Source organism: Acomys minous (assembly GCF_964271855.1).
Source record: "Acomys minous genome assembly, chromosome: 12".
NCBI classification, from domain to species: Eukaryota; Metazoa; Chordata; class Mammalia; order Rodentia; family Muridae; genus Acomys; species Acomys minous.
In genome coordinates, this window is record NC_140493.1 from 30,920,849 (window position 1) to 30,933,125 (window position 12,277).

General features: G+C 36.1%; 1 protein-coding gene across 5 annotated transcripts in view; it reads right to left on the minus strand.

Moving 5' to 3' along the window:
- The window catches only part of CSMD3 (CUB and Sushi multiple domains 3), a 1,109,294-nt gene that overhangs the window by 782,626 nt on the left and 314,391 nt on the right, over positions 1-12,277 (minus strand). For all 5 annotated transcript variants that reach the window (XM_084749143.1, XM_084749142.1, XM_084749141.1 and 2 more), the window contains exon 5: positions 2,072-2,279. In XM_084749143.1, coding sequence (XP_084605269.1) covers positions 2,072-2,279 — 208 coding nt within the window. The remainder of the gene's footprint in view (positions 1-2,071; positions 2,280-12,277) is intronic.

Here is a 12,277-nt window from a genome sequence, read left to right on the forward strand (position 1 = left end):
AATAAAATATATTTTTTTTAAAAAAGAGACTTGATAGCAGCCTCCGTAGTTTGGGAATTTCTGCAGTGTCCCTTTAGCTGAGAACTCAAGTAGGTGTAACTCAATACCAATATTGGAAGCTTAATTTGGTGACAAGACATGGCCACTTGGAGCCCTGCCTCCTCTGTTATTTTGTGACTTCTTTTAGATCACCTTCATATGTGCAATATTTTTAGAATTGGCATTCATCATACTTTATGGAAAAGAGTTTAAGAATAAATCACATCTATGCGCTTAAATATCTACACAACATAATTTATAAAACATCAAAGAAAGAAATTGAAAACACTAGAACCAGAGATTTACTGCTAATTACTGGAAGCCCATAAAACAGTAACTTTGTTGTTGATGTTGTTGTTGTTATTTTTTTTTCCCTGAAACAGGGTTTTTTTTGTGTGTTGTCTTGGATTTCCTGGATGTGCTTTGTAGACCAGGCTGGCCTGGAACTCACAAAGATCTGCCTGCCTCTGCCTGCCTGGTGTTGGGTTTAGAGGCATATGCCACTATGTCCTGCTGACAGCTATGAATTTTTAAAGTATAAACCTAATGTTCTCACTTCCTCAGGCCACAGTGGGGACACTCCCCTCTTTACATCCTTTCTTCCTTCTCTGTGTTATGTCTCACTCTCTAAAATATCCCCCTATGCCTTTGAATGCACTTGCTCAGTCCTCTTTACAAGCTCACGGTATATTGTAGATCTCCAGATTCCCTATTCCACTACTCTTCATATACCTTGTTTCTCTCTAGTTACATACATTGTTCTTGGTTCCCTCAATCGCTGATGGAACCAGCTAAGCATCAGTGTCACCTATCCTTTGGAAATTTCTGACTCAATATAGTGTACCTCAAAGCAACTTCAAGCTCCCGTCTTTAGTGCGAATTTCAGTATCCACATGGTCTTCATCCCAAAGTTGACTTTCTTTGAACAGTAGCCAGATCATAGGACATCATTACTGTCTTCACCATTTGATAGCATAGAACATCATTATTGTCTATCACCATAGAATAGCATTATTGTCTATTGTCACAGAATACCATTGTTGTATTTACCATTTGCTAAAGTCAAAAAACAAATTGCTATTTCAACACTATCTTCCTTACCATTCCTAACCAGTAACAGACTCATTTTCACACTAATTATAGTATGTCTGATACTCTCTTTCACCCCATTATCCCTTGGTAACACCATAATACTAGCAATTGTGCTCCCTTTTTTGATTTCTGCAATCACCTCTTACGTGATATTTCTATAGCTAATCTAGCCTTGCTTAAAATCCATTTCTAAGCTTTATAAGAACAATCATTTGACATTCCAGACCCATGGACTTAACTGTTGCAGATAAATTCCCATGCTCTGACACAAGTTTTCCGTGACTTCAAAGGTCCTTTCTATTCTAGTGTTTGCCTATGTTTTCACTTTACCATTGATTCTTTATCATTTTCTCAGTCTAAAACATCCTCAAAACTGTATGTGCAAATTTGAAAATGGCATAGGCAAATAATTTAATAAAGCATTTTATTCCAAGAAAAACATGTTTTGAAATACAATGTTCCTTAGACCACATCTTGATCCTCTAAGGAAAAATTCTATCTTCAAACAAAATTTGTCTTTAAATATAACAGGATAACTAAATGATCTGTCAATGTACACTAAGGCAAGTTAGTTCCAGGACTACTAACTTGACTAGTATGATGAAAAACAGCACTATTGGTGACAAGAATAACAGATTTAATTTCCTTGTCACAAAAAACTATCAAACAAAGAAGCAAATAAAACAAAACCCCACCGATTATCTTTACTGATCCAGTGACATAAATACTGATGAAAAGCTGACTATGTCAAGTTACTATTTTTACTCCAATACCTCAATCCATAAATGTATTCCTCATTTCTGATGATGGGTATTTACAGGATCGAAAAAAACCCCAATGATCCTTTAGACACTCATATGTTATATCTCTAAATATAACTTTGTATTTCCCATTTTGTTTCAGACAATAAAATACCAGCTTAATCCAATTATGGACTTACCATATTGTGGGTGGCTCAGAACCTTCAATTTCTAGGTAATCATACTTTTCTTCCATTTGGAAATCAGTAAATATAAGTGAAATCGTGTCCCCTGGTTCTGCTACAATGGTCCATGTGCAGTCTGCATTGTTATGGTATTCATTAGGAAAACCCGGGCTTGATATGATGCCACTGGATCCTCTCATTGTTCCCCCACAGGCATCTTCAGCTGTTAAAAATCAATAAGAATATATTAAAATCTAACTATTAATGCAAAATTTCCTGAGTCAATTAAATATATATGTAGTAAGTTAACGATCCAAGTGTTGTAACAGCCAACAAGCATGGGAGAAATCTTCCTATTGTATATATAAAGCACATCATGGCAACTTTAATGACTGTTTGAAATAGAAATGAACATAAGTGAAAAAACCCTACACTCCCAAATTAAGACACAGTATAATAAAATTCAGTTTATTTTTATTTTTAAGTGAAGAAGTGAGGAAAACTAAGAAGAAATGTGTTTTCTAAAATTACAATGAGAAACAGTCATTTTAGATGTTTGTGTTGGTTTCAGAATGTCCTTATTTTTAATGTTGTAAAGACATGATTGAAGAGACAACATAACATAGTTTGTCAGTAGAGTGTTTCAAAAGCTATTGGAAAGTGTTGGTGAAGACACAATTGAAATTAAAGTATATATCAAATACCCCAAATATTTTATTTAAGTAGAAATATATCAACTGATAAATTCTCAGGAAATATGTAGTCAATAAGCCCATGTTAAAATGCACACATTTTTCTAATTTACATATAAAATATATGTATGTGTATAAAATTAAATATATACAGATACACCTTATATATAACTTTAAGCTAAATTAAATTTTGAGTTATATTTCCGATTGTAAATAAAACTTTGTATAGATTCTACATTTGTACAGTGAGAGTATTTACATGAGCTCTGTTAATATGATATTACTAGATCAAAGATTTTGTTCTTCCTAAAGGAACTGAAGTTAGAACATTTGTCTAAGGACATTCCTCACAGTTGAGTGGAGAGTAGGGTCTGACTTTCCAAGAACTCTGGGGCCCCATATTTGACCACGTCCCCTTGAGGGGGAGACCTGGTGGCACTCAGAGGAAGGATAGCAGGCTACCAAGAAAAGACTTGATACCCTACGAGCATATACAGGGGGAGGAGGTCCCCTTCAGTCACAGTCATAGGGGAGAGGAGTAAGGGAAAAAATGGGAGGGAGGGAGGAATGGGAGGATACAAGGGATGGGATAATAATTGAGGTATATGAGATATAATATGAATAAATTAATAAAGTATATTAAAAAACATTTGTCTATCATAGCACTGTTTGGGCCAATCAAGCTAATAGGGTATAAATTTACTTATGCAGTAAATTGCATCATGATTTATCTTGTTGCTTTGACCAGCTCAGGGAACTCCTTTTAGTATAAGTCATTTGAGGAAATATTTCTTTCTGTAATGACCAATTATTACTTGATGTGATAGTGTGCCTCAGAGCTTTAATAGAGAGAGAAAAATATTGTTTTATTTAACTCCATAATGGACAGGGAATAACATGACGTTGATAGTGAGAACAACATCATTACTACCGTGTATAAATTATATTTCATTATCATTTTTCTTCCTCATTCTTTATTCATTTAGCAACGCAACTTATAACCGAGAAGCATAAATACTCACAGAAGACACACTTCACTTGCTTCACACACTCTTGTAAATTTGATACATATTTTATCTTTATTGCATGTTTTCCCTTTTTTTAACTTTAGAGATTATACTATAATTCCTCCTTCCCATTCTTCCCTGCAAACCTTCTTGCACATGCTCCAATGAGACAGAACTACAGGTCTTGTCAAGTCTTTATACCATAGTGCTAGACCTCTTTCCTTACCAAAACATATATCCTGATCGGTAAATACAACCACCTCTGTGCATTCCAATATTTTCAAAAGATTAGTTTTACATTTATAGTCACATTGGAAGAAAAATTACTGAAGATGATTAAATTAGAAAAGATTTCCTAGGAGATCACTACAAATTTGGTGATGGCTGTACACTGTACTTCTATTGCTCATAATTTTAAAAGTGGACTAAACATTTATGTATGCAATATATGTATACATGCATGCATATACACATGAGACACAAGTAGGCAAATCATATGTAAGAATCTTTCAAAGTCTGTGTTGTAGAATATTGAGGAATATCAATTCAGCCATTGGAATTAACTATTGTCATGCAGACTAAAAAAAAAAACAAAAACAACGACAAACTTTTTTTTTTCAGATTTTGGACTTGTGGCTATTCATCCTAATTGTAAAACTAACAAAATGTTTTTTAATTTCTTAATATGTTACACCCTATTAATTTAAAGATAAAATTGTCATTTTAATTTGATTTCACCATTATAATACAACTGTGTTATGAAAGCATACTTCAATGCTACTTAACTAAGCTTGTATTTATGAATTTGTGTTAATAATATTAATCTCTTATGCCAAGCAGGACAAAATACACTTATAATTAGTTGTAATTTAAAATAAAGTTATAAAATTTATTTCTTTTCTTTCTGCTGTATATTTTACCAAAAATTAATTTTTCTATTCTTAATCTCTGCAACATTCATTCTGATACCAAAAAGTGGTGAGCATGTTTTGTTCTTTTGCAATGGGCCACACAGTTCACTTACGATAATATAAATACTAACTTCTTCGAAGCACTGTTATACAGGAAAAAAAAATCTTCAAAAAACACCAAGAACAGTTTTGTGTAACACATCTGTTCTGACACTAGTCTCGTACTGTGTTCTGCCCTGCTATTAGTTGCTTCTGAAATTGCCTATAGTGGTGAATGGGGTGCAGAAAATTGAAGTGTTTGTTTCCAAAGAAAGATGAACTGTAAATCGTAGGAGTCCATATGGCCAATTTCAGATACTAAGAAAACAATTCAGTATCAGCCTTCATCACGAGACATAACAGGGAATCCCCCCCTTTGCTACATCACAAACTCCCAACAGCACTCAACTGAAACTGACACTTGTGCCTCCTTTTTTTCTTCCTATGATAAGCACATGTATTGTGTATCTGTTAATTAGGTTATTGAGACATTAGCAATTACATATGGAAAACAGAAATTCATTTTGTTATAACAATACTTAAAATTAATAATCTGTGTGAAACCTCTGTGGAAAGAGAAATCTTTCATATAACAGAAAATTAAAAGCCAATGACACACGCACACTTAGATTGCTAGTTCTATATCTTACAAGTTAAATTAAAAATATTTTCTAACTTTTAAAGAAAAAAATTCAAAGAAACTGAAGGAAAATTAAGATTCACAAAATTTCTATTTTTCAATACTTCTATTACTTATGTTAATTTTTAATAGATTATGAGCACATTGAGGTACAGTTACACATACTGCCCAGACAAGCATCTTATAACATGATTCATATTAATTGTCTTATTTTCAACATAGTATGGCCCTAATTAACTATTAAGGCATGTGAATAGGGAAACTGACCATCACATTGTATATTGGTTTCTGAGCTATCCGTAGAAACAAGATAGGCAAGAATCTCAAAGAAATCATACCTCCTCTTAAATATGAATATAAAGGTGCTTTGATGTTATATTTGCCACCGTTAGAATCGTGAGACCTAATGATGTTAATTGATAACGATAAAATGGTGGTGCCTGCTATAATATCAAGTTATAATGTAACAAAAACAGCAATATCAGATTCAGGTAATGTTCTAAGGAAACTAGGCATACGGCTACCACATTAGCACAGCAGTTATTAACTAAGCGTCTGTGGTGACTTTCAAAGGGTTTTAGCTAGTCATCAGGACACTGAAATAAGCAGAAAATATTACAGCTGACAGTGACCCTGAACTGAGATACCAGTCATCGCTTCTTCTTGACTCAGCTGCACAGGGGTGTGAGTTAGTGCTAGAGTATACAGAAGATACAAGATTCATGGTTGGGAAACTATTCATGCAGCTTTAAATAAGTCATTAATGATAGAAAGTTGTTTGCTAACAAAGAATCACACACGTTTCCAAAACATTGGTTCAAAACACTGAACTTGAAGGAAAGTTTTTCTTTGGTTCATCACCATCCACTCACTGAAGTTGAGAATCTTTGAACTGTAATAACTTTATTAAGGATAAGCTCAAAAGAATGCGAAGTGTCCTCGTAACCAGAGGCACGTGAGAGCCATTTACTTGTTCCAGCTGCTGCTGATGGTATAGGAAGACGAATCAGGCTACAGATAATCAGTCTTTATATATGTTCAAAAGTCAAAAGGAGGACAATTAAACTGTCATCTTGAAAAAAATAAACTCTGTTCTGAGAAATCTTATGGGGTCATTCTGACAAGGTCTCAGGAAGAAAGTAACAGAGCTGAAGTTAAAGCTTCTATTTAAAAAAAAATAAGTATCAAGAGCAGAAGGATGGTAGACATATGGAGGGAAAAGGCCACTTCAGTGAGATCTCAGGGGACAAGGAGAATAGCATTAGAAATAGAATCATAATAATAAAGCAACATAGTCCTGGCACAATAACAGACATGTACACTATGGCAACAAAACTGACAATCCTTACATGAGTCTATAAAACTACAGCCATTTAACATTTGACAAGGTGTCAAAAGCATAGGCTGAAGAAAAGATGGCATCTCTAAAAAAAATGGTACTGAGGACTCCCACTATTAATGTGTGGGGATCAATGTGTGGTTTAAGCTTTATTAATGTTTCTTTTACAAGTGTTGGTGCCCTTTATTTGGGGCATAGATGTTCAGAATTGTGATGTCATCTTGGTTACATTTTACTTTGATGATTGTGAAGTGTCCATCTTCAGATCTTTTGATTAATCTTGTTTGAGAGTCTATTTTTATTAGATATTAGAATGGCTACTTCAGCTTGTTTCTTGTGTCTGCTTGGAAGATCTTTTCCCATGAGGTAATGTCTATCTTTGTGCCTGAGATGTATTTTTTGATTGCAGCAGAGTGTTGGGTCTATTTCTGCATCTATTCTGTTAGTCTGTGTGGTTTTATAATAGAATTGAGACCACTGATGTTGAGAGATATTAATGACCAGTAACTGTTAGGTCCTTTTATTTTGATGTTGGTTGTGGTACTATGTATATTTGTCTGGTTTTTGTTTTGTTTTCCTGGGTGTAGTTAGCCTCTTTGGTTTGGAGTTTTCCTCCTACTATCTTCTGTAGGGCTGCATTTGTGGATAGGTGCTTTTTAAATTTGTTATTCTCAATAAATTATAATAAGTTAAAAATGAAAAATGGTACTGAGAAAACTATTTTCTACATGTAGAAAAACATAATTTAACCCATATCTATTACTCTGCACAAAACTAATATCAAACAGACCTCAAGGTAAAACTTGAAACACTGAACCTGTTAGAAGAAAACATAGGCATCATCATGTATGATACTGGTATGGAAAAGACTTTCTACTAGAAATTAGTTTGCACAAGAATTTATGCCAACAATTGCCAAGTGAGACCTCATAAAACTAATAAACTGCACAGTGCTTTGAACAAAGTTCTCAAAAAAAATAAATAACATGATGGTGACATGTCTCAGAAATGTTCAACATCTCTAACAATTATGGAAATGAAAATTAAAACAACTTTGAGACTTCATATTACCATAGTCAATAAGAAAAAACTCACAAAAAATTGGCTAAAACAAACTGTAGTATGGTTTAGCAGCAAGTCAAGGACCATTATTCACTGTTGGGATTGCAAACTGCTCTAGCTACTCTTAATATCAATGTGGAGAATCCAAATAAGTTAAGATGAAATTAACTGTTCGACTCAGGTATAGCAATCCTGGCACGTGGCCAAAAGACACGGCATCCTACTCATACATACTTGTTCAGCCGTGTTCATTGTTGCTGTATTCTCAGTAGATAGAAAATGAGAACAACCTAAATGTCCTTAAGCCACAAAATTAGATAATGTCAATGTGGTATGGATACTATTCAGCTCTAAAGAAAAATGAAATCATGAATTTCACAGACAGAAATATAAAATATCCTACTGTGTGAGCTAAGATCCAGAAAGACAAATGGCACATATTTTCTACCATCTGAGGTTCCTAGCTCCACTCTTCAGATGTGAGTATATGACCTTGAGTAAACGCACAATCCAGGAAATCAAAGAGGGATCAGTGTCTTTCTGGGTCTAGGTTACCTCACTCAGGATGATTTTGTATAGTTCCATCCATTTGCCTGCAAATTTCAAGATTTCATTGTTTTTGATAACTGAAACGTCCATTGTGTAGATGTACTACAGTTTCTTTATCCATTCTTTAATTGAAGCACATCTTGGTTGCTTTCAGATTCTGGCTATTATGAATAAAGCTGCTATGAACATACTTGAACAAATGTCCTTACTGTACGGTGGAACATCTTTCAGGTATATGCCCAGGAGTGGTATAGCTGAGACTTGAGGTAGAAGTATTCCCAATTTTTTGACAAAGAGCCGGATTGATTTCCAAAGCTGTAGTACAAGTTTGCACTTCTATAAGCAATGGAAGAGTGTTCCCCTTTTCCCCATCCTTCCAGTATGTGCTGTCATTCTCTGAGAAACTCCACTTAGTGGGGGACTGGGACAGACACTGAGACTCAAAGCTGGATTCTTGACTAAGAGCTATGAGTTGCATGAAGAGATAGATGAAAGGATCAGAGAGGGCGGTGTCAGGAGCTCCACAAGACTATCAAAGCTGGTGGATCTGGACCCAGGGAGGCAAGCACAAACTCATGCAGCAACAAAGAACATTGCAAGCAGAGAAGCTAGACCCCCTGTTCAGCTGTAGCCAATGCACAACTCATTCTCCAAATGGAGAAGGGGTAGAGGAGAGCAGGGGACTGCCACTGACATGAATTCTGGTGCCCATGATTTGCTCACTGTCCCTTGGCAGAGAGGCCCTGTGGGAACACAGAGGAAGGGGATGCAGGCTATCCTAGTGAGACCTGAGAGAATCTGGTAAGACAAGGGGGAGGAGGACCCCAGATGTCAGGGAAGCTGCACCCATGAAATCTCATGACCTTGGTTACCTTAGCATGACCTAAAGAAGGAATATACCAATGAACATGCTAACCTGGAAGGGAGAGCTCATGAAGCTTCAACCATAGACAAAGAATTCCAATAACTGTGTAAGTCTGAGAGCAAAGGAAATCATCTTCCTGAAGGAGAAGCACAACTGGCTTTCCAATATCAAAGAGTCAGCACAGAAAACATATGCATATAAATAACATTCATAGAATGATAAGGTTGTCGAGATCCAGATTTATATATGTGTATGTAAACAATTAAAGAAAAAACGGGTTATGATGTGGACAACAGAAAACGGGAAGTATATGAGAGAAGATAGAGGGAGGAAACAAACAGGGCAAAGAGCACAATTATATTATTTTTAAGTAATATTTATTGTTTATATAATTTATCATATAAATATCTTATTTATAATTATACATAATTTTATTTATATAATAATATATATGAATTATTTCATTTATTATAAACAAATATATTTATTATAAATAATAATAAAAATATTATTTACAATAAATTCATCCTAAAAAGAGAATAATAAACCAGAAGATGGGTCATTATTATAAGATAACAAAGACATTAATTTAATTATGTTCACATATAAATGTTTTGAGGAAGAAAAGAGAGGTTCCTTGTGCCATTATTTAATGTGTGTGTGTGTGTGTGTGTGTGTGTGTGTGTGTGTGTGTGTGTGTGCACGCACATTTGTGTGTATGCACTATCACTGTGGGTCTTTCAGGCGATACTGCTTGAAGTTTAATAATATTTAAGACATGAAAACATCTACATAGTATAAGGCTGTTGCCCTTTTACAGGGGCAGTCTCTCAGCTGGCTTCTCACTTAACCCTACTTTTTTGAAATTGCATCTTTCCACATGTTTCTCACTGCCTACTATGTCTCCTTTCTCTATCCTGTTTCCTTTCTTTTTTTTTTTTTTTTTTTTTTTTTTTCTGTGACAGCTTGCCTGTGTCTCTCTGCATCTGCTTGTGTCTTCACCCATCTAGGACATTCTGAAATTTCTTCCTTTTTTTTAATGAGTAAAATTTATTTATTAGTAGTATTATTTATTCACATTGTAATCCCCTGGCTCTTATCTTCCTATTCCCACCCTCCGCATTCCTCTGAACTATTCCCCTCCCCTATACCTCTGACAGGTGGTATCCTCCTCCTCTGCCCTCTGACCACAGCCTACCAGAGCTAATCTGGACAGACTGTGTTCTCCTCCTCTGTGTTCCCGCAGGGCCTCTCCACCAGGAGAGCCTTATAAAATCACGGGGTACCAGAGATCTTGTCAGAGGCACGCTCCCTCCCCATGTGGAAAATGAGCTGCCCCCGTTGGCTACACCAGAGCAGAACAAGGGGTTTAGGCCCTCTGTTTGCGCTGTCCTTGGTTGGTGTATCAGTCCATGCAGGGCCCCTGCCAGCCTTGACTTTCTCTTTGTGGAGCTCCTGACAACCCTTCCTCCTCCTGGCCCAACTCTAGCTACCAGATCTTTAGCATGTAAACACACACACACACACACACACACACACACACACACACACACACACACACACACACACACATTCTAATTCAATCTGTTGGCTTTGGAAGCACATTTGGGAAGGTAGCCTTCACTGGCAGCCTGCCTTTCTATAAAAGGCTACTGAGGAGGTGGTATTTGCATAACCTTCTAACCTGGCGTCACTAGCTCCAATTAACTATTGAAAACACAAGGACACACTTTTTCATAGCCAGAAAATACAATATTTATGGGTCATCCCAATACAAGAGAGTACACATGTGGAGACCTGGGGGACAATTTGAGAGAGTTTGATCTCTCTTTCCACAGTGCAGAATCTAGTAATTAGAAATCATGTCATCAGGCTTGTACCACAATAACCTTTAAAAGTGGAATTATCTTGCCACCCAGACTAAGACTTGCCTTATAACTTGTTACCTCGATGGAAGCCATGACTGTGAGGATTCTGCTTCAGTTCTCCTACCTGTGATGTCATTGAACTTGAATGAGAAACCCAGAGGACCATGAGCTTTTCAAGACTGCCACTGAGGTAAAGAGATGCTCTCTTTGTATTGGTTTGTCCCCAGCCCCTAGGAGCCTAACCTCACTTGGCTTCTTATCCCTACAGTCTGGGCACAGTGGTGCATGCAGGGCAGCCAGGTTGCCCTCTGCACACCATGTGATTTAAGTCAGCGCCTGCTACTACCCTGTTTCACGGCCAGCGTGTGGCTCCATGCTGCTCCAAACCACCCTCCATTTCTGGGGTGCTTGAAGACTACCTAGTGGTTCCCTTCCATTTCTCTGTTGCCAGTTGTTTAAATTTAACCCCCAGTTCCTTCTTAAAAGTCTTACCTACAACCTGGCCACAGGACTGCCTGCTTCCTGCCACTGCCCTGGCCCCTCCTGCTTTGCCACAGCTGGTCTGCTGGAGAAGCCCTAGAGATGCACATTCTTAAAAATAAAAATTGTCCCTGATTTCTTTTTCTGCTCTCAAAAAACAAAAACAAAAAACAAGAAAACAAATATATGATTATGCTGTAAACTCTTATCTAAAGGTTTATAATTATTTACTGGATGTGATGTTTAGACCATATATAAAACTTCTTAACCATAATTAACCTCTTTTTTTATCTCCTTTTCGATAAAAAAACCAACAGGGCTTATTTTATGGTCCCATGGTTCAAAATGTTTATTATTTCAATGTTATAAAGGTTTATTAAAATTAATAAGATAAATGCTGTTTCTCACATGAGGCACTTACAAGCTTCCTGGTGAACTAATCTGGTATAATGTTCTACTGTATTATCATTCATTTGTTTAGAATGTTAAAACTTAAATCACAGCCTTATAAATATACTTAGCCATATTTTCTGAATGTGATGTTATTGATGACATAAAAAAAACTGTTCTGCTCTTTTATGGACTGTATTATACATAGCTGCAAACTATAAACAAAATTTGTGTATCTAAATATTCTTTTTTTTTTTAATGCAGTTGATTTTCCCACATTTGGGGAAATTGCAGGGGTCAGCACATCTGAAGTGCAATGGATAAGCCTCTCCCTGGGAAAACCACCTTCACCATCATGCTCTCTCCCATGCCAGGTAGG